The sequence below is a fragment of the Halyomorpha halys genome, unplaced genomic scaffold (genome assembly GCF_000696795.3).
Source record: "Halyomorpha halys isolate HHAL.00 unplaced genomic scaffold, Hhal_1.1 Scaffold490.1, whole genome shotgun sequence".
In the NCBI taxonomy this organism is placed as follows: domain Eukaryota; kingdom Metazoa; phylum Arthropoda; class Insecta; order Hemiptera; family Pentatomidae; genus Halyomorpha; species Halyomorpha halys.
In genome coordinates this window covers 916,871-941,211 of record NW_027106788.1, presented here as the reverse complement: position 1 = coordinate 941,211, position 24,341 = coordinate 916,871, and the positions used below count along the sequence as shown (strand labels likewise).

Below are 24,341 nucleotides of genomic sequence, written 5' to 3'. Positions count from 1 at the left end.
TATTTTATATTATTACTTCTTTCTTCTTCTTCTTTCTCATCCCCCTTAAGTGTCTTTCAGCGTGGAGAGGTCTTCAACTACTTCGTTCACATGTCTCTGGAAGCATCTTCACCTGAGCCAGCGTTTTCCAGACCTCTTTCTAGCTCTTACTAGGTCTGCCTCGTAGTCTTCTACCAGTTGGTCTCACCTCCATACATTTTCTGGGCACTCTGTTTCCCCCTAAAAAAATTTTTTTTTGTAGTGGTACAAAGCTGTCAAAACAAAGCAACTGAACGGTTTTCACATTATAATACTTGAACTTAAATAATGAGTTGTTCGCCGAGGTCCACAGTTGAAGATAACAGCCTCGCTGTTTCACCTTCAGAATTCATTTGGAAAAAATCTGATTGTCCTTCGGTCGCAGTTGATTACCAGAGCTTTGCGGCCATCATCACACTTCAATTCCACTGCCCTAGAATAAAATAGATTGTTTTTTTTTTGTGAAAATATTTACAAATATATTATAAAAAAATGTAAGTAGAATTAATAATTTATTTTATGTTTATTTTTTTAGTTGATCAGAATGTGTTTTTGATTTTTATATCTGTCATTAAACAATTTGAGCCGATCTGTACACTGTACTTGAAGTGTAAGTGTATGACAAAAATCAATTGATCGTGAATTCTAATATGAAATGCCATCATGGTTATGGATACATAAGTTTTATAAATTTTATGATAACAATTGTGATACAATACAAATACAAATTTGAGTTTATATTATATAGATATACATACAAATTTTGAACTCTTTAAGTCGATTCGGATAGTAAACATATTAAAGAGGTCGTATGGATATGAAAAAGTTTTTTTAATTGAAATTCACCACCACTTTAATGTTACTGTTGTACCCAAAACAACCGGAAATAAATATGCATATTTCGAAAATAGGACGTGATAGTAAAAAAAATCAAGAAACCACGTCAAGAGACGTGCAATGTATTTCCTTAATACACCGCGCGAGGTCTTGGACCTCCTCGGTCTGTCGCGCCAGTAATAATAATAATAATAATAATAATAATAATAATAATAATAATAATAATAGTAATAATAATAATCGTAATATGCATATAAAATGACCCCTCACTCCTTCAGATGATCAACAATGCAGTACAAAAGTTTTTTGTTTTTGGAGGACAAAAGGTTATCAAAAGTCAGTGATCCCACATCTCCTTGTTTGCATATTTTTCGGATCTCATTCCAAATTTCTCCTATAATTGTAATCATTTTCTTCCTCATCTGCTGCTGCTGCCTCCTAGAATATATAGTACATTAAAGCATTGTCAATTCTGATTCCCATAATTTCACTGATTTTTTTTTTTACATTTAGTGTAACCTTAAATTCTGCCTTTGTATTAGATACTGAGTGATGTAATTCAATCATTAATCATATAAGTGAATGGGCGGGTACTACTTTCAAGAATGAAAGATCGGCCCTGAATACCCTTAGCAAAGAATGTGTGGGTGGCAAGAGATATCCGAGTGAAATGAGTGGTAAACACCCACAGCGCTTTCGCCAGACCCAAGGAATGATAAGAGAAAATAAAAGGATTTGGCAATTGAGAAAACTTCCGGTTTATATCTTTTCGGGAAAAATCACGGTTGTGTAACGGACGATAAACTGACTGAGAAAATAATATAGATGCTAGAAAAAAAAGAAGATGCAGAGGAAATCCTCTCCTCTCCACTAAACATATGTATATCATAACGGACAATATTGTTGTATACAAGAAAAATAACGAAGGTTCGCTGATGGAATTCACTTCAACTTCTTTACTGGAGACCGCTGGAGGTGCATGATTGTAGTGGCAGGGAGGCGAAACATAAGCAAACATAACAAACATCCTCGAAATTCATTTCACTATGTAATAGATAGAAAAATGCACTCCAACCCCCTCAGATAAACTGCAAGAATTCTTCTGGGATACTATTTTTTCTTGCTTTAAATAGATTTAATCTTGTATTTTTTTTTATTCCATTCAAAGTTCATTAAGAAATTTTTACTACTTTTTATTATTTTTTCCTTCCAAAATCCTATGACTTACACATCAGGCGTAGTGAAATATTTTCTGTCGACTAAACTGTCTAACAACAGAGCCGAAAGTGCGATTAACACAACAGCAGTAGTTTACACAGTAATTACGTGATACTACTCTAAAATTCTTTGACCAGCCCATCTGATCGGATATGGCAGTTATGGACCAGTCAACAAGCTCTAGAAGCAATCGAAGTCTAAAGACCAACAAAATGCTCGACAATTCATCCATATTTTTATTATACTATTTAATTACTCAAACATAACTTGATAAAAACATCTAAAAGCAACAGAGATAGATATCTTAGTGATAAATATTTTTACAAATTTGTTATCGTTTACAAAATACTTTTAAGGATTGAAATAAGATAATGCTTTGTTTGGTTTCTTATAAATAGCCTTTTAAAGTTATATTTATTATTGCTAAATACCAAAGAAAATTCCTTCTATAGACAAATATTTGAACCATTACGAGATGAACCGATAGCGTAACAACAAATACCTTTGCCTCCGCCTACGTAGGAGTAACAATTTTGCAACGTTAGTTTTTCTCCCCGGAGCCAAACAAGTGCCGTGTCGTAAGATGCCACCCACTCACAAACAATCGCCATTGTTTTGGCTAATTTTTCCGCTTACATTTCTTCTAATTAGATCACAGGATCGAGGATCGCTTCCGATAACGTCTGTCAGCAATTGCTGGTCCAGTCAGCTCTCAAATAGTTCTTGAAGACCTTATGACATTATTAAGGGGTTTAATTGAGATGATGCGATTCACAATAACGAGGGAACGCGAATCAATAAAATATTAGTTACTCTGCTATGTTTATTAATTTGACGTTTCATTAACTATAGTAAATTTAGATTGGACCAACACCAACCCATGTCCGAGTTCAAGAGAACTGAAAATATTCTGAAAAGAGGATGAACAGATCTCTATTTTTGTTTATCGTACAGTAGGTTTGAGTTGATTCAAACATGTTATGTTTTGATATCGTTTAAATAAATAGTTTCTGCGACATAAATGGGGTTAAGACACGGAAACGCATTTCTGGTGGTCTTAACACTCTTAGTAATTAGCTAATTAAATTAATAAATAAACGCATTAGACGTCTTACCTTGTTTTCATCTGTAACTGTTACATGATGCATCCTAGTGGAAAAGTAATTTTTTTATTACTCCTTATCTGCTTATTATCTTCAAATGGGGTGGGAGAAGGGGAGGGAGAGGTTATCTATAACCGAACCAATCTATAATCTATTCTAACCAGGTAGAATAGGGGTCGAATTTTTATTCCGTGGGGCAGCCACGAGATGAAAATCGATTAAAATAAATGCACGGCTCTTTCCTCCAAGCCGGACTGGAACCAACGCCGCTCCAGTCGCGAGGTTGTTATGGTGACAACTTAATTCCTTCGGCCACTAACGTACCAAAAGTTATGGTTTGACAAAGTATACGTTCTGCGTGAAATGATTGCTATAACTTACTAATTTTAATATAAATATTGAGTTTACTGTATAAGTTGTATTTTAAAGTTATGAACTCATAATAAAACTAATTAAATTACATTAATGTAAGAAGTTATCACTTATAGTGATAGTCATAAACCACCTGTGAGCTTCATTGCACTTCAGATTGGACTAACCACAGAGGTATATGGCCATATTACTTGACGGACTTATTACGCGAATGTACTCAATTTAATATCGTTTAATTTGTTGTATTATAACTTTTTTGTTAGAAAAAAAAATTAATATCGATAAAATTGTAATAATAATTATAAAATAAATATATAAAGTTAAAAAGCTTAAAGAAAGATCTAAAAGTTTATTATTAGTTGCTTTATTAAATTTATTAGCATCTAAGGAACCGTTTTATGGTCACAAAAAATTGGCTGCCGTGTTAAGTTTAGAATGATACATAGTATTATATGTCATTTTTGGCACCATTTGAAGAAAAAAAATACACACACGTTGAACAAATTATTGAGTTATAGTACTCATTGGACGCCTGATTTAACATCGTTTAATTAATTATACAAGAACATTTTCGCAACGATGCACAGTTTAGGAGTTACGGGTGAAAAACAAGAAAAATACCTCATTCGTTGCTCAATTAGATTAAATAGCTAAAGTCTGCTATAAATATCAAGAACTCGTGACGTAATAAAAGTGCTAATCGCTTTTAATAATAATTTAATTTATTCATTAACTTCGTGTAGCAACAAAGGCTCAGTTTGCTGACAAACTTTATCCATAAATTTACAAACTGGATGAATTGTTTCATCTTACTGTTACTGTAAAAGGTAATTCCCGGTTATTTAAAATTGTAATAGGAGATATTTACAGTTAACAATGTAGGTCGCTAGCAAATTATTAAAGCAATCACTTCAGAATCATTACAATTCTATTTCTGTATTTCAGATTAGAACTATCCAATCTTATTCGGAAAAAATATAAAACAATTTTTATTAAAACAGGAATAAATGACACTAGCACTGAAATATTTAAATGTCTCAAATCGGAATAGTTTATCCACCAATACCAACCAGTATCATCTAGATTCAATTTTTTTTTATTTTTCAAAGACTAAGATAGATAAAAGTCCCCCAGAGCAAAAATGCCTGTCGACTTAGATTTCTACACACTCATAAGGAATACTAATTTTTCTGTTGTAGACATCCATAATTGGCCTATGTATCGTGAAACGCTGTAATTTTTGTACCATTAAGTTTTAAATCACAAAAATCATTTCTCTTTTTTTATTTTTAGGGTTTCTGTGGCCTGTTAAGTGTGTTACACGCCCATGACATTGGTCGAATTTAGTTGACAATAACAAAAATGGAGGTGATATTATGGCTTAGTATTGTACTAAAATGGATTATTCCATACATAGTTTCAACGCTAAGGGTCCTATCTCCATCTATTTCAAATACAAGATTTAAATTAAGTTTCTCATCAAAGGTTTTCACTTTTAAGAAAGCCTTACACTGCCTCACGGCATTTATTATATATATTACCTTGAATTACCCTACATTGAAACTGATTGCACTGTTTTAAAACAAATATTTGAAGAAAAAAAAAACAGTTTTCATTGTTAGCAATAATAAAAAATGAATATATACAAAATATTAAAGAATTTTATGAATAACTAAAGAAAAATCCGATTCCAACGGGAAAAGTCGGGATCGCTTCATCCTATTATCTTGTACTATAGAGCCCAAGAGGAGGAAAAATGCAGTTATTTCACCCTAATGTTTTATTAATTTAATGAAAACTATATATAATTTCTAATCAAAATTTATGACGTACAAACGTCTGCTAAAACTCAAATTAAAGCAAGTGTAATGTGCTATAAATATAAAGTAGTTTATTATACGTATCTTCGTAGGGGTTGTAGTTTTCAGAATATTTGCTAAAATAATTTATTTGGACAAAATAAATGTGCAAAATTCATATTCATATTCGAATATTATGAAAACTAAAACACCTACGACGCGTTACAAAATGCATTTAACTAGCTTTAATTTGAATTAAGTCTCGGGTGCCAGACAGAAATTTCTAATAGTTGAATAAAATAGTTCAACGTGCATTAGGTGCATATGAGGAGCAGATAATTGGATGTACGGTCAGTGAAAAATATAAATAAGAAGAAAATTATTTATTACTGCCAACGCTTCGTCAGAGCGTCTAGAGGAAGGTCCAACACCAACTGCCTACTTGGTACTTCATATTACTTTATTACTTACCTAGTAATATATTATGTTTTATTACTTGGTACTTGATATTGTCGCCCTGAAGTCGCCCAGTTGACGAAGGCCTGAAATTCTAACTGGAAAGTTAGCCCTAATTAATAAGTTTTTACTTATTTGCATTCCTCATTGACCGCACCCAAATCATCTTCTAATATTGAAAATTTCGGTCTAAATCTTCAATGACACCTATTTTTTTCAATTTAATATATTTATTGAAATCTACAAGTGTACAATATAATGCATTCAGTAAATTTGATCTCAGTTATAATGGAGTGCTACTGGCGAGTAGAGAACTACCTATTCGTAGCACTCTAATGACGTTTTTACACTAGCTGGTAGATAACCACGAATCTTCTTCTTAGGCGCCTCAGAAAATGGTCAGGAATGGAAGAGGTTAGAAACTAGTGGGTTTGGGTGGTTAGGGAGTTTATAATGGAAGGGATGATATCTGGTTCGGGCTAGATCGGTTACATAGAGAACATTAAGGTCTTGATGTATGATTTTATTTGTAAACAATGTAAGGAGCATTGAGTATTTTACGAAGGAATCCGGACTGTAAGGATTGGATGCGAGAGGAATTCGATGGTTTAGTGGAGCTCCAAACCTCAACTTCCTACTTCCAGATTGGCCTTATTTCAGTCACGTAGATCAGTCTTTTATAATGAATTGGAAGTTTGGACCGTATGTCTAGTAAGTGCCGTAATAGTCGAAATCGAAGTGCAATTTCCTGTCTTTTATGCCTTGTGTAACGGATCTGTTCAACAGGGGTAAGAGCAACATTATTAAAGCAAATTGTAGGACATTCGGTAGGTTTACGACGAAGGGTAAGGGTGATTTGCGACACCTATTTAACACGAAAAATAAATTTCTAATCGGACTGGTAATTCCCTTAATTAGCTCGTCAAAAGAAAATATTTTATAAAATATGCTATATTACAATAATGAAAATATATTTGCTAATATTATCAAACACTATAATGTTAATAACCATTATAAAGGAATAGTTTCCATGTTATGAATGATGAATAAAAATTATCCATAACGTAGAAAATAGAATGACACTTTCCTCAGAGTCCAGAAATCCACTAACCCTCATACGGAACTCCCATTGTGGACGTACACTATCCTTCGCCATGCTTCGACCAAGTAATCTCCAGAAAGCCCACTTTATCAACTTCTCTTTTCTCCACTTTCTACCTTTCTCTATGTGTCGTCTTTCTCCCGCTCTCGTTCTATCAATCAATTCATTGTTCCATCTATTCCGTGTCAATCTCGAATGAAAATATGTAAGCGTGACAAAACTTTCACGAGTAAGTTGTAAAAGTGTACATAGATAAGAATTATTTATTACTTCGTGCTACGACGATTTTGGAGATAAATAGAAGACAATTTTTGTTGCGCTTATAGAATGTGATATCGATTGTCACGGAGCCAAGGAATGGAGCAATAAATTTCACTATTTGTATGTAATTTGGTATTTCTACTAAAAGCTACATTCGTAGGTTGATTACTGGACATGGAGTTTTTTTTTTTATTAGATTAGTTATTTTCTTGCCCTAGTGGAATAATTTTATTATTATTATTATTGCTATGATTATAAATTCTAAAAACAGTTGATACCGTCTTCGAATTGATTCAATACTTCCATTACAATTTAGGTTAACTTTTAAGAAGAATGAGGAAAGATTTGAAATTTTAATTTTGATTTTCGCCATACATTCGCATTATAAACAAATAAGTATATCATATACGCTTTGTTTTTACTTTCAAAAATATAAACAAACGTAAAACAAGTAATTTCTCGCAATTCTGAATATTTAGATCTTAAATAACGATGTATGGAAAGAATATTGTTGAAAATAATTAAAAGAGTGCCTTGATGACTTTTAAACTATTTTAAAGTAATCATTAAAAACAATTTTTTTTAAAAAATCGTGAGTTTGTGTTTGTTTGAGAGGAACATGCCTCACACGCATGGGCATTTAATAATTATTTGAACCTGAATGCTGAAAAAAACCAAGGCCATTCTTATTGATTCCAACCGATTCACTTCTATCCTACAATAAAAAACCTTCGACCAACACCTCTCCTAGAATAATCACGTTTCCCAAACCACACGCAAATCCATAGTATTTTTAAAATAATATCACGTACTCAAACAATTCCTAAGATTCCCAAATTCCATTCCTCAGAACACCCGTCAGCTCCTAGTATCCTCTCTCGTCTTCCCCCACTTCGACTACGATTCCTTGATCTATGGAGGGCTATCTGCAGGACTAGAGTTGAGACTGAAGAGACTCATGAATTGCTTTGTAGGATTTATCTTTGGGTTTCCAAGGCGCTTTCAAGTCTCCCGCTGGTACACCGAGTTGAAGTGGCTTTATCCAACTTCCCGAAGGCAATACCTCCTTGGTGTTTCCAATTCCAAGTTTTATAAATTAAAAAACCTAACTATATACTTGATCTCCTCACTCTTCGTTCATCCATCCACTCATTAAACACCAGATCCCAACCAATTGATTTATATATGCCCTTCTATTGAACCGCCTTCTTTAGCAAATCCTTCGTCATAAGTTCAACCTCCTTCTGGAATTCTCTTCTCATCTCCATTCGCCAGTCCTCATCCATTCTTTCCTTTATACAACATCTCTTCCTTCACTTATTGTATAACCAAACCTCCGCATCATTGTAATAAAATAAATAGGCGTATATTGATTAGCATTATAAACAGTACTTAAGCCAATATCCCAATACCATTTAATTCTACTAATTTGGCAGACAAAAAATCTTAATGTACGAACCATGTATTTATTCTTGGGGTACATATGTCCCAGAATAAAATTATTTTTTCATTTCATTTCATAATATTGAAAATAGAATAGAAAGTAGGACACTAATGTTACTATTTAATGAAAAAAAAAAAGTTTAAGAAAACAGCAGAACTAAGAATCATGAGTTTTTGGATTTTTATATTTTACAAAAATGTTTTAAAGGTGTAGAGTAAACATAAAACATACAATGAGGTCGTGCTAATTATTTTTTTCTTCTTCATCGATTAAAAAGGATCAATATTGAAAATAATAAAAAGTCCAATGCGCTACCTTTTAACTATTTTAATTTTAAATAATAAAAACATTTCTTTTCTTTTAAAATTTTGAAAAAGTGAAACGTAAAAATTGCGAAGTTTTCCTTTATCTTTATAAACACTATAATTTATAAAGTACTAAATTTTTGACCGGCATTGTTCCATATTTTATAAGAAGAGTGTCAAAATTCACACCTAATGTTAGTGAATCAATTTTCCACTAACATTAACAGTTTTCCAGATGTTATATCATTTAGTCAGTGTAATTATCTGGTTCCCTGGGCATTGCATAATGAAATGCTAATACCCGCAATATTATTACAGCTTATTAATTAAATTAATTATATTTTTTAATAAGCATGCATGATTTAACGTTGGATTGCTTCGTTAGAGGTCATAATTTTTACAGAATCGTGTTAAGGATATCGTGTACATCTTTACAATCTTTTAAAGGGCAAGCATTGATGTTAAATGTTGATTCTTGTTAAATGTTCATTGGTTGAATTGAATATACAGTTAAAGAATAATAGCGTTCAGTGGAAAACTCATTGGTGTAAACCGTTAGAACAGTTACCGCCAGCTATCCCACCTTTACTTTAAACCTGAGAAACGTCTGTTGAAGATACTTTAATATATATATACATATATTATATATTGAAAACTCTTTTCCTTGCCTGATATTGATATATATTTTAGTGGTTTTATTGAAAGTCAATCAATAAAACATCTACTTTAAGGGGACGTTTTGCAACTTAATTAATCGCATAGTCATTCTTGTGTCTTACTGCGTGTTCTACACAGTTGCGATACCACTAGCTCATATGTACTAGTGATTATCATACAGAGGGTTGTAAACTGACATTATAGATTTAGACCATATTGAAAAATCATTCTCATACATTTTGGTAATTCTAAAACCTTTACTTTATCCAATATTTCTCAATGTATAGGATACTTACTATTCATGGAAACTTTGGACACATCAAATCTTCTGATATTGCAACGAAAAAGATGAAAACATTACATTTCAATACCTCAATAGATGAAATACTAGTTAAATTGAACAATTTAGAAAAATCCTTCTCTGTTATAATCATTACATATGGGTGTTTTATGAGCAACAATTAAGCAAGTTCATAAACATATTTTCTTTGGAATAAACATCTTTATATTTATATTGGAAAACTCTTTTCAAAATGATACTGTTCGAATTCATTTTTCAATTGTTTCAGCACACGTGATTTTAAATGCAAAATAAAGATACTGGAGTTATTCTGTATTAGACCAATGTGAAAAAATGTTAGATGACTATAAAAAATCAGGTAAGCTAAAGAAATATAGTTGTATAAAAAATATCTTTTCGATTAGGAAGCTAAAACACCCACTCTTAAGTCTTTTTAGGATCTTAAAAAGTAAAATAAAATAAATTGGAGGTTAATTTTAAATATTTTAATTGAAAAATAGTTGCAGCGTGGTTACAAAAAAAAAACATATTTTTCTAATCAAAAGAGTGGGATTATCGAATTACCAATCGAAAAAGATTATATGCTAATGTTATTTTCTGTAAACTTTTAGTTTTATGGTCAAAATCGTGGTCCTCTGGCCTTAGATTTCGTATTAAAATTTATGAACGCAACATATGAGATTTAATTGTTTTATAGGATCTTCATCATTATGTAAACTTATGTTTGACAGAAATATGTATTATGGAGCCCTTGTCTCAGCCTTAGTTTAACGAATGACCTGGACAGTAACAAAGACTTGTGAACAGAAATTCACAATTCGACTAAAAACACATTATTGATTAGCAAGACAATACTGAAAACATATTGCATATTTAATTTTTCATTAAAGCTTGTTTCTTATAGTAAAGATAAAGTGTTACCAGGTGACTACCGACAAAAAACTAAAAAAACAAAAAAATATTTCACCATTTCAGAGAAATATTTTGGGTATGTTCCTAGGTTAAGGGTTAGAATCGACTGATATGAAATATTCTTAGTAAAATATTTTAATAAATTTTAATTTAATTATATTTGCACATTTATAAAAATACAAATATAAATAAACCATTTTGTTCCTATTGTATTTTTTCAAAATTCAAAAGAAGAAAACAGTCTCCCTTGGAATTTAGATTTGAAATAAAGACTGATCCTGCTAGCGGTTGATCCCTCACATTATTGATTAAATTTTAATTTAATTATATTTTAATAAATATTTTACATATTTTAATAAATTATTCTACGCTGGCTCTGACTTATATCTAATAGCCGTGATGAAGCCCTGCAACATGAGGCAAAACGTTGGCTCAATATAAATATTTTAAGCAAAATATTTTTACATTAGTATTTTGGGAGTTCTACCAATGTATTGATTCTTTACATGTTAGTATCGTGTCATTTTATCACTAACAGCAAATTTACTAGTTGTATATATTTTTATACTGTTGTAAATAACAATAAATAAATTATATATAAAAAAAACAAAAACACATTAGTATATAGGGATTTCAAAAGACGCTGAAAACTTATCTAATTTAATTTTACCTTGTAAAGTTGGTATTTATTTGTAAACAAAATGTGTTGGCCTGCCTCACAGGAACTCAAACGCAATGTAAAACTCATTAGGTACGACTGAAAAATGTATTTATTACCGTACAAGAGTAAAAAAAAAAAGTTAATTATTATTATTATTCAACTATTCCATAATAAGAACACTGAGATAATTTGGGCTGGCAGAAGTAGGAGAAAGTGGTGAATATTTTTGGGAGAAATAAAATTGATATTTATTTTTCTGACCTCAAGAATCCCTTAAATAAGCCTTCCATTCTATTTTTTTTTTTTTTTTTTTAATCTCACAGATAACGTCAAGACGTATCTACCATTCTATAGGAAACTTACGAATTGCTTAAAGCAATCTAAATTGGACAAAATATAAAAAATCAGTGCTACGTAAATAAACTAGAACCGGAGATATAAAATAACATTTGAGACATTTTTCTTTATATATTTTTCTCTGTAATAAAGGCATGCAATATAAAAGATTAAATAATATAAAAGAACTTTAAAATTATATAATTTTATAATATGGAGAAGATGGTCAGGGTTGCGGTCAAAAAGAATAAAATAGTTTTCAACTATTTCTGCCCGGGTCGTCAAATATTTGGATAGTTGATAATAAGTAAAAAACTATTTATTATCCAAATAGTGTCCTATTGTGTTCTTTTCAAACCTCACCACCTTCTTCATATTTTAAATTAAACAGTCAACTATTTTTATATATTATATAATTTTATTTTCTCGCCTACTAGGATACATGGACAAATCCTGGAACAAGTGACTAATATTTTTTTACCTGCTGTCACAAAAAAACTACATTGAGACTGGCGTTACCACTTCCGTAGGCCCCCGGACAAAAACGTAGTTTTTTTTTCAAAAAGTAGAATTTCGTGCGTACTTTAAGCCGCTAAATATCAAGAACATTCATGTCTTCATACAGACAACTCCAATACAGGATATGCAAATTATTACTGAGGTCGTGAGCTCTCTAGTCTTAAAATGGTTCCTTGACCGGCTGTTATACAATATTTTAGGGAAAAGAGACATGGAGAAGGCGAAAAGGCTGTATTTCAGAACGAAATGGGCCGTTCCATTGAAGATTATCTTCGAATAAGGATATTGTGAAAGGTGAATGGATACCTGGCGATGACAGGGAAATAAGGGAATTGCATCCTATTAGCAGCATCTGTTGAGTCACTACCAGATGTAGGACGAAAGTGGATTCGAGGTGGCTTGCTACATAGCCACTAATGCAAGATGGACCTGTATCGTGACGAGAGGGGAGGATAACAAGTAATTAAGTGGTTTGAAAAGTGATGGTAAAGGAACTCAAACTCATTCGATCTACATATATATGTATGTTATTTGCTAAAAATGGTAATTTTATTTAAAAAAATAAAACAGAAGGTAATTTAGCTAAGATTTCTTCTTAAATTTCATTATTAAAGCCTTGTCATACTATTTTCAACGAGGGTAAGATCTATTTGATAATAAAGACTATTTTATTCTACGTTTACATGACTAGTTTATTCGTTAAAAATTTAAAAAAATAAAAATAGTAATTTTCTTTATTATATATCCCATACATAGGTAAATAAAACTAAAAAATATAAAATTATCATTAATATTAAATTAGCATGCCTCAATTTTCAATTTTACAACCACAAAATACTAACTAAAAAATAGTTGATTAATCTATTAAACACAACTCATCATATTTATTTTATTATTTATTAACATACAACCTTTCACCTTTAGTTACCTATTTTTAGTATCTGTATCACTTAATTTTAATTATTCTAATTGAATATTTTATTAATTAATTTTTTTATAATAATATTCTATATTTATTCTGGGATTGATCGCTTTAGAATAATATATAGTCGTCAAAATTAGGCTTTAGAGCTTTAGAGTAAAATACAAAATAAAAATGAACTTATAAAAGTCATAAAATATTATGAAAATAATGAATTTGAAAAGATAGAGATAGACAACAATAATTAACAGAATATATAAAATAAGATTAAACCAAATAATTAAAAACCATATGTCATATCATAAAACATAAGGTGACTAACTTCTGAAAAAAAATAAAAAGAAAAAAAAATGATAAAAAGTCAAAAACAATTAAACTGAAAATAATAAATAGAAAGGTATACATATTTACAATTATAAAAAACAAAATCTGAAACATTAAATACAGAAACAATATAAACCTTCTTTAAAACTTTTAATTGTTATTCTTCCGGAATTTGGTGAACAGAAGATGGTCGAAGATACGGTTGATTTGAAGATTGGAAGGGTATTAGAACTACGAATGACTAGTACAACAGCCAGAAAGAAAAAAAGGCAGTTATCTCACCCCAATTTTTGATTACTTCAATGAAAACTACGTATAATTACTAGATAGAAAATTGATGAGTCTGCCAAGTATAGGTAGGGGGATTTATAAAATGGCGGATGTTTCAAAACATTATAAAAACATTAATTTTTCATTCGAAGCTCTATATCTTAAAAACTACCAACAACAATAGAAGATTTAAGAGAACATTATTAAAGGAAGAGTAAATTTTCTAAAATATTAGCCCTAAAAGAGCTATTTACGTCCAATAGTTCTCGAGATATAGCTTTTTAAAAAGGCAAATTTCTTAAAAATCTACTGATAGATTAGTAGTTAGTTAATTTATTTTGAGGAATCAATATCTCAGGAACTATGTGACGTACAGATGTCTATTAGCACTCAAATTGAAGCTAGTTTAATGGAATATAAAGAAGTTTATAACCTTTACCTTCGTAGGAATAGTAGTTTTCATGATATTTGCTAAAATAAATTGATTTATAGTTGTTCGGACAATAAGTTTGATTTATAAAAACCTTTATTTCAGAAAAGATTGGACGTACAGATGTCTGCCAGCGCTCAAATTAAAACTAGTTAAATTTACTACAAAATAGTTAATAGTGTTAATCTTTCTAGGAGTAGTAGTTTTGACAAAATAAACTCACAAAATCTTAATTTCTAGTTGTTCGTATAAAATGTTGGATTTTTGAAAAAATATATCTCTAGATCCAAAAGACGCACATATGTCTGCCAACACTCAAAATAAAGGAAATTTAACTTACTATAAAGTAGTTAATGACACTTATCTTCGTAGAGGTAGTAGTTTTTATGATATTCACATGTGAATATAAATTTGGCAATTGAAAATTTGTTCGAATAACTATAAATCAAAATATTTTAGCAAATTTCATGAAAACTATTACGCCTACAAAGATTAACATTATAAACTACTTTATAGCTCATTAAACTAGCTTTGATTTGAGTGCTAATAGACATCTGTACGTCAAATGGTTTTTGAGATATAAATTTTTCAAAATAAATTCACTAACTACTGATCTTTTAGTACGTCCCATACAACATTGTTATGAAATTTTGCTTTTTAAAAAGCTATATCTCGAAAACTATTTAACGTAAATAACTCTATTAGGACTCATAATTGAGCAAATTTACTCTTCTTTAAATAACGTTCTCTTAGATTTTCTTTTGTTGTTACTTTTTAAGATATAGAGCTCCGACTGAAAAATTAATGTTTTTTCAAGGTTTTTAAACAGCCGCCATTTTTTATTCCCCCTACCTATGCTTGGCAGACTCATCAATTTTGACTATTAATTATACATAGTTTTCATTATAGTAATCAAAAATTGGGGTGAAATAACTGCCTTTTTTTTCCTCTTGGAGTCTTATACTAGAAGGAGGGAATAGAATTTCATAGGGAAGAGGTACGTATGAGGAAAGATCTAATTTCAGATTATTTTCTCAACACTATACTACATAATCTACCTCATACCATATTTGACATTTTATTACTTTTCAAGCTCATTTTTGGTGGTTTTTTTTTACGTTTAATCATCAACATATGGAATATAAAGACCTGACAAGTATTGCAATTGTGAAAAATTTCGAATTCAAACTTTTTAAGCGCATACAGGTTTTGTGGTACCCTAGTTCGAAATTAACTAGAATCGAAAAATTGTTTCTTTTAAAATTTTTTGAGGTTTATTACTTCCATCATTTGCAATAAATTATTATTTATTTATTCATTAACAATTGTACAACGTTTCGGGACCACTGTCCCATATTGTTTGTTTATCTGTGTACATATAAACAGCCTAAATGAAAAACATAAAAGTCATACAAAAATAAAATTATATTTAGGGCGGATATATGCCTGGGATGTGCTTGCAACATGTACCTTAAAATCGACCAACCAGAATTCCCACTTTATATAATCTATTTTCCATATTATTTCGATTTTCTCAAAAGCGGCTCAAACAATTTTGATGAAACTTAGCATATCTCCGTAAAATTGAGTCGTATTTAATATAAGCTAGTTCTAATTCTCATTGAAATAGTTTGAAAGGGGGCTCATAAGCCAATTATTCAAAAAATCTTCCTCTTATGTACTTTTTAATATTATTTATTTGAAATTATCCATTTTTTATTGTTAGCAGTAATAAAGAATGTATAATTATAAAATATAAAAAGTTTCGATAAATACCTTTAGGAGATAAGAGGAAAAATAGTTTTTTCTACGTTAAAAAAAAAATCTTTATGTTCTACACGAGTTTCACTTTGCCTCAGTGGCGCTCGCAAATCGAATTTTCCGTTTCGCCAATCGGACAAATGTTTTCGCCCCAATCGGTAGTAAATAGATATTTTTTTTATTTTAGTATTTTTAATATTAGTTCTATAATAATTTAGCATTCAGTAATTGGTAGGGACCAGAATGTCAATTTTAGAAAACTGAAACATTTTTGTATTACTGATATAGTTTTGCAAAAGAAAGTTTTTAAATTTTTGCTACGAAAAATTATATTAAAAGTGCTCTTTTTAAACTGTTATTGGAGTTTCATCTGAAGAAATAGTACGGGTATTTATATTAAATTGTAAAATCTACTACTACAATGAATAATATATAAATATCTGTTCTGAAACGAGCGAGGATTAATTTCTTCTCAAAGTAGAGTGGGGAGTGAAATTTTTCTGGTTTGTTCCTGATTTTTAAGAGGAAAACTTGAGTATCTTACAAACACTATGGACAAATTCCATCAACATCGTTTAAACCGTAGTGGCGTCTAAATTATATCTGCCTTTTGCCCTTTTATATTGTTACAAATCCTCATAGCCTGACTTAGTACCGCCAGTGTAACTTATATTATGTTCTAGAGCAGTAAATCTAGGACGGGTCTCCGTGGAAGAGCATCGCCGTTCACTTGCGTCACCAATAGAACTCGTTTCCCTTTTACAGATCAACAATCGATCAATCCGACTTCTGTTCTATTTACCACGAACCTGCTCCGGAGTTCCGCATTGTACAGTCTTCTCCTTTACGCATTTCTTTATTGAGAGCCTTGAAGCCTCCTTCTTCTACTTATGCAAGCGACCATGTTTCGCATTCCTCCAGAATCGAAAGCAATTACAGGTTCTTAGGCAGTAATCATGAAGCATGCACATTTGTAGCGGGTAGGTTATTTACAATTTGATGGTTCTTTTGTGTCCTCTTCTAATAATGTTCTTACTTTCACCAAAAATCCTTAGAAGACTTGACTTTAAGAGAGTAATGACGCAATGACCATTATCCGATAAGTCTAGTGAGATCTAACGCTCTTTTTATATATATAATCTTTTCCTATGATTTGTTATATAAATTTTAGTACGTTGTGCTATTTATTGTATTTATAAATCATATCAATACTTGATTATCCGTATATTTCATTTTGTATCTCCAACTACCCAGCGCATACCACTGGTATATGGGTATAGGAGAAGCCCAGGTCTCCCATCAGGCATTTTGGTGGTTGCATGTTGGTAGCAATAGAGGTATGGGAGATAAGGGGTAGATAGTAGTCTGGCAAAGAAATTTTAACTTTCAATTACCTATATATATATATATAGAATATACGGTAATGGGGAGTATTGTGATCGTGAAAAATTTCAAATCCGAGTTATGAAATGCCCCACAGTATCTTTTAATAATACCCCACTTATTCCTGTTGAACAGATCCGTTACTTAGGACTAAATCTTGACAAACGACTGACGTGGAATCCTCATACAAGACTGAAAAGACAGGAAAATGCTCGTCGATTCCGACTATTACAACATTTACTAGACAAACGGTCCAAACTTCCAATCCATTACAAAAGACTGATCTACATGACTATTATAAGGCCTATCTGGACATACGGAATTGAGCTATGGGACTCCACTAAGTCATCTAATTCCTCTCGAATCCAATCCTTACAGTACAAAATCCTTCGTAAAATCCTAAATGCTCCTTACTTTGTCACAAATTAAATCATCCATCAGGGCCTCAATGTCCCCTATGTTGCCGATTTGGCCATAACCAGATACCAATCCTTCCATAATAAACTTCCCAACCACCCAAACCAACTCGCTTCTAATCTGGCTTCTCCTTCACTACCTAATGATCCTCCTAGGCGTCTGAAATAGAAGATGGCCTCGAGATCTTCTCCTTTATAAATGTTTTTTGAGTTCTATCAATGGGTAGATTCTACACATGTTTGTATCATGTCATAATATCACTTATAGCAAATTTGCTAGATGTGTATATATGTATACAGTTGTAAATAACAATAAATAAATTATTTGAAAAAAAAAGTTATGAAATACTTGTTTAGAGGTTCCCAAAGTCCATAAGTCTCGCAAAATGGACTCAGTGTGGGAACAGCCTAAGTCATAAACCGTATGAAAATGAGATTATAAGACGAGCATACACCTGAGATGTTACAGGAAATTTTACAATAAGATGGAACGGCCGGATGTGCCACCTTATGGAATCGATTTTCCCAAAATTGTTCTAAATATTTTGAATAACTATCCTCATTGAAATATTTTAACCAGGATTTAATGCTAAAATGAAAAATGGGGCAGTTACAGAATACGATTTTTTAAAGCAACAGAAATATAAAAATTAATGTATATATAAATAAATGACGGTATAATTTCAAATTATGAAGAACAACAACAATTTATTTTCCGACATTTCGCCCCACTTTGTAGAGCTTCATCAGGGCTAAAGAGATACAAAAACAACTAAGAACGTTTTGACATTGTAACATAGTAAGATACAAAAAGGTAAATTAAGGTAGAGTTAAAATATGTAAAAATAAGTAAAAAGAAAATCATATGCAAATAAAAGATAAAAGAAATAAAATACTATTAATTCAAAATAAACAATGATAAGAAAAAATTACATGAACTATAAGGCTAAAAATGGAGAAGAGACGCAATAATACACAAGAACAGAAAATAAGATTTGAGAAAACAAAATTTAAAGCACTAAAAGACGGAAAATAAAGAAGTAAGTGGTGATTAAATAAAGTTCGAGGAGGAATAAATAAAAATATTTTTTTATTGTTATTATTAAATTTATTTTTATTTATGCTTTCTCGACCTTTATTTAATCTCATCTTACTTCTTTATTTTCCGTCTTTAGTGAGTTAAATTTTATTTTCTAAAAATCTACTTTTCTTTTTTTGCGTCTCCTGTACATTTTTAACCTTATAGTTTACGTAACTTGTTATATTCTTATAATTGTTTATTTTATGTTATTTCTTATTTTCTTTTCACTTCTTTTTACATAATTTTATCCCTACTATAATTTACCTTTTTTGTATCGTATTATCTTCTAATGTCAAAATGTTGTTAGTGGCTTTCGTATCTTTTTAGCCCTAATGAAAGTGGGATCTTTTTAGACTCTACAAAGTGGGGCGTAACGTCAGAAAATAAATAGTTTTTACCTAGTTTTTTTTCCTTTGAACGCAACCCTGACCTTCCTCTTCGTAATTTAAAAATTTATTGTTTGAAATTTCTGTCCTCAAGGGCGGTAAGTAAAAGTGTTTGAGGCGCGCACCGCGATTAAAAATGAAGAAATTATTATATCTCAGCTTAGGATCAGGATTTTTTTTAAAATATTATTATGTTAACGTCAGTATACGTTTATTCAAGAAAACTAACGTGGTAAAACTAGAAATATATAAACACACATCAGTTTATTGCTTCAAAACAGAGTAAGTCGATGAAGTAACAATCAATAACCAATTTCATTTATCTTCCTAAACCCCGCAGTAATCAACTGCTACTAAAAGAATTGCATTCATTGAAGACGATTTCTTCAATTCGATTTCGAGTTGAATTTAGCTCCCTCTCTCCTGAAAGAAATCCTGGCTACCCCATATCTGTATCTCTAATCCAGAACATCAACGAATAAAGAACATAAACTATATTTATAAGTGATAAATATAAACAACTCTTTAACAATATTATATTATCAAAGACTCATTCTTGGCATTAGAAAGGTTTACATGACGTTTCCATGTCGTTTTAGAAGGAAACGAGCCCATCTAATAGAAGGTACCGTACTTCCTATTTCCTTAGGAGGAAGTATTTATGTCTTAGGCTAAATTAACTAAATTAATGAAGGAAAAATAAAGCGTAGAATCCCCTCCTCAAAAAAGTCCGTTTCAAACTATTTAAATAATACGCTAATAGATTAGAGGCCTTCAACACTGTGTCCATCTAATGAACCTTAAATAAATTTAAATAAATGAACGTTAGATAAATTCCACGGTAACAGTTACTAGATTATTTTTATTTTTTAAATTAAAGGATTCTGCTATGAAATATTTAATAATTAGGGGGGAAGGAGAGAAACTATTTAATTTGTGGTTACGTCAAATATAACTTTTCCACTTTTGCAGGCTAGTGTTTGATTGAGCACCTTATTTAATAGAGATCTATCTTATACAACTGCATTCCTACGGGTGCATCTTCCAGTTCGCCATCCTAGTCCAACTCTCCTGCCTCAGTCTGCATCTCCTTCTTCCTCTTCTACTAGCTCGTAGATATCGAGTGGTTGAACCCTTCCTAACACAAAGAGTGTGTGTGGCCTAGCACCTCTTTCTCCCTTAGATGAACTTCCTGATGAAGGGATAGTTTTCTTCCCTCTGATGGGAGAAGATCTTTTCGCCGAAGACGAAAAACCTTCTCTGTCTCCATAACTTCTCCTTTCACGAGGATCCAATCCACTGCCTCGTGTTTCCCTGTTCAATGGACTCCACAAATGGGCACTGGATGTCGATTTTATTTCTCAAGCTCTGCACCTTCACCGGGATGTTTCTTGTTCCGTTAAGATCTTTTGGATCCAAAAGTCTGGAAGGACCCAGTTTTCCTTTGATCTTGACTAGACGATGGGGGAAAAATTCCTCAGAATAGCTTCTGGCTTGCACCTACCATCCATTGCACTCTTCTATGGAGTCCTTCCGCAGCATATTCATCCTAGGTTTGTGGGCTCAACGATCCTGTCACCTATGGATATCCACGTTCACATTAAGTTGTCATAGTCGAGACCCCGTAAAGCATCCTGCTCAATCGATTTAGTGATGTTACCTCTATTATCTCATGCAGGTATGCATTTAATGACAAGAACTGTATACCTCATGTATTCCAGTTGAAGTATGATGGAGTTTCGTCTTGTTCTGACGGTCTTATTTTTCCTTACCGAAATTTATCCTACTTCGGTCATTTACTGACTAACTACTTTCCCAGTTCTTCTTCGATATCCTCTTGCAGCTTTCAAAAATACATTGCATTTTAATATCTATCACTTATAATACATTTAAAATTGTTACTATTCTTAAAGTATTTATTTTCTGTTTAACTATTGAATATAAACATTTCTGCAGATAACCAGATAGTCTGGGAGCGGAACAAACAGGGCCTCAAGCTACTTCGCTACAAAGCCCAATCTGCAAGTATTGTCGTGAGAGAGGTGCTTAGGGATAGGGGCTGGAACCAGGTAATTGGTGTACAAATGTTTACTTTATAGCGCCATAATTTAATAATTTTGGTTTAGTAAATTTTAATATTTATTGAGAAAAGAAAAGTTGTATCCAAGTTAAGTCCAACATTGCGGGGAATTATTATTTTATTTTAAAAAAATATATTGTGTGATGATAGTGTTAAGTCACTCTGTAATTAAAAGTGTTGACACTTTATTTAAGCGCAAGACGCTTTGACTGAAATTAATGGCCTGGGCAGAATAGCTGCAAAAAGTTCTTAAATTATTCGATATGAGGTAGTTGTATATTATGGTAAGATTGTCCTTGAGGATGGCCGAATTGGCCGAAACGGACTTTTAACAAATAATAAAGAATATTTTGAGACTAAAAATGTATACAAATTATGTTTTTTACGCAATGAAAATCAATCTCAAGAATATGAAACATTATATTTAAATATTTATTTCTTTACTTACCTAACACAGGGAAAGTTTGAAAATTATAAGAAAGATTTAATATTTAAAGTCCAAAAAAGATGGAACCAAAAAAGTTACATATATAAACTTATACACATATTTCTCTCCGAATAAATGTATTGATAGATAGTGATAATGGGCCCGAAATAAAATAACAAACAATAAAGTTAGGTGAACTGTGTATATTTCGAATGAATCTCTTCTGAGATACTGCTTGAAGCCAAACTGTATAAAAAATTAACGCACTGTTCTTGAAAAAAATTAAAAAGAATTCTTGACTTGAAACAAAAAAAATAAAAAATATATTTGCTACAAAACGATAGGTAAAAGTAGAAGTTTCTAGAATGGTCTTTTTTTTTTTTAATTGTGTAAAAATCGAATAATTGACTTTTTCAAGCTTACGAAGTACCACATCTTCAGTGACAATATTTATATAATCTTATTATTTAACTTTTACGTTCATTTAATCTATCATTATGGACACCTCTGTATAATGGACAAAACTATCTTCTCCGTCAGTTTCCATTATAGCGTTGTATAATTAAGATTCACTTTAATTGAAAATCTATATATTTTAATTCATTATAGTTATACTAATAAACTTAAAATGAACACTCATCTTAAACACTTTCTTAGTTATTTAATAAATATTCTTTTAACGTGCACCACCTTGCCTTGCCCCGGATTAAGTGGGCCTATTTAATAAATTTCCACTGCATAAAAGATTTGATAGATTAAGCCATATTTCCAGTACCTTCCTTTCTCACCATAGAGCAATTTTATATCTTTGGCTAAGATTTTTTGAAAAACCTAATTACTGTTTGCAACCAGCTACTGTTTGATGAGTTCTTACAAACGAACCACAGATTACGTGAAAATTCAGTAGCTCCCAGTTATTAGCTGTTACATCCACCTTGAGGTAACGTTACCTCATCTAACAGTTACCTGATTCCAGGTCGAAGGTGAGAGCAACATATGGGACCTCAACTGGTGCGACCTCGGCGACATCCAGAACGTCCTGAAGAGCAGGCTGGGGGACAACCAGTACGTACCCAACTTCTGGAACTTCTACGAGCTCTCAAGAAAGACCCTACTCAACAGGAATATGAATAAGCTAAAGTATGTTTGTCACTTCGATATTTATTTTTGAAAAATCACACCTTACTTTGATAGTATAGGAAAAGATTATTGGGATTATAGGCAAAAAAATGTCTATTTGTGCCGACGTTTCGGCCAGAATTTCAAGCCTTCATCAGGGCTAAGAACAAAAAACAAGATAACATTATGAATAAAGGGAATTACAGAATGATTAGAAAAAAAAATAAATAGTATTATAGATACATAATAGTTTTGAAATATATGAATCGTCTAAGTATTATAGAAAGATAAAGGCTCTATATGAAAAGTACTAATAAAATTGAGTAAGAGGAAAGAACAAATAATAAAACATATATGAGAATCTAGTTAGTAAATATATGCACAAAATAAAAATTATTGAAAATAAACTGATGGAAAAGGTGGAAAATAAAACGTATGTGTAGTTAATTGAATATGAAACTTTAAAATATGTACGTTTTATTTCCCACCTTTTTCATAACTATTTTAAATAATTATCATTGTGTTCATATATTTACTAACTAGATTTAGAACTTAATTAAAAATAAGAATAAAATATATAATATTAAAGACAGTAAAATTAATAATAATTATAATAATATACAACGTAGTAAATACAATCTTTAATATGATAACTTGTAATAAGGAATATAAAAAAGAAAGGAGTAGTAAAAACAAAGAGCAATAACAACAAAGGATACAATAAAACAGAATTATTTATGTAAATACAGATAAAAACTAAGAACTACATTTATCTAAATAAATAATATATACAATAGATTAGCAGGAATTAGCATCAAGAAAACAAATTATCAACGCTGAAAACATGATGGCTTCTTCAATAATATACATACACAATATACATTCTATGGTACTCAGCTTGCATGGCCCTCTGACAGCTGATATGGTGTGCTGTCATCTGACCTCACACCCCATTAGACCGTAATTTATATATGTTGTATGTTATTATATGGTCATTGGATAGATAAAAATAAGTTATTGGGATTCATAAAAGAATGTACCCAGGCAAATATTTCTTTCCTAGTTTTCTTTATGATTGATATATTTATTAGTTCTAGTTAACGATTGAACAGATATGGTACCACATAGTCTGAAGTACGTTTCCCAAAGCTATTGTCATAAAATTTGATAATTTTTTTTTTAAATAACTGTTTTTTTTTCTAAATAAATGACTATTCAAAAATTTTAGGATAATTTTGTAAAAGTAAAATAGCTTAGGTGGTAAAGTGGCATCAATATTGATATTTTCTTTTATCACATTATTATTATTATTATTTATTTTCTCTTTTTTTTCTTTTTGAAATTGATAGATTTATTTATTGATAGATATTACAATCTGCCACACAGTTGTAGGCAATAGGTAATATTGATGAATGATCTCATACATACTAAAATAAAAAAA

At 31.0% G+C, this 24,341-nt stretch overlaps 1 protein-coding gene and 1 long non-coding RNA gene across 3 annotated transcripts in view; one reads left to right on the top strand and one right to left on the bottom strand.

Annotated features, from left to right (window-relative positions):
* Positions 1 to 24,341, top strand: part of LOC106683507 (probable tubulin polyglutamylase TTLL9) — a 145,869-nt gene that overhangs the window by 95,664 nt on the left and 25,864 nt on the right. The window contains exons 2-4 of one of the 2 annotated variants that reach the window (XM_014425010.2): positions 10,142 to 10,231; positions 21,231 to 21,343; positions 22,758 to 22,921. In XM_014425010.2, the coding sequence (XP_014280496.1) occupies positions 10,207 to 10,231; positions 21,231 to 21,343; positions 22,758 to 22,921 (302 nt within the window). In that variant the 5' untranslated portion in view covers positions 10,142 to 10,206. Of the gene's footprint in view, positions 1 to 10,077; positions 10,232 to 21,230; positions 21,344 to 22,757; positions 22,922 to 24,341 lie in introns of those variants that run through there. The other variant, XM_014425012.2, reaches the window with a different exon arrangement.
* On the bottom strand, positions 30 to 10,010 carry LOC106683509 (uncharacterized). The gene is made up of 3 exons (XR_001343560.2): positions 9,869 to 10,010; positions 1,126 to 1,293; positions 30 to 451 (listed from the first exon to the last, which is right to left on the bottom strand). It is a non-coding gene; the product is annotated as an uncharacterized lncRNA (long non-coding RNA).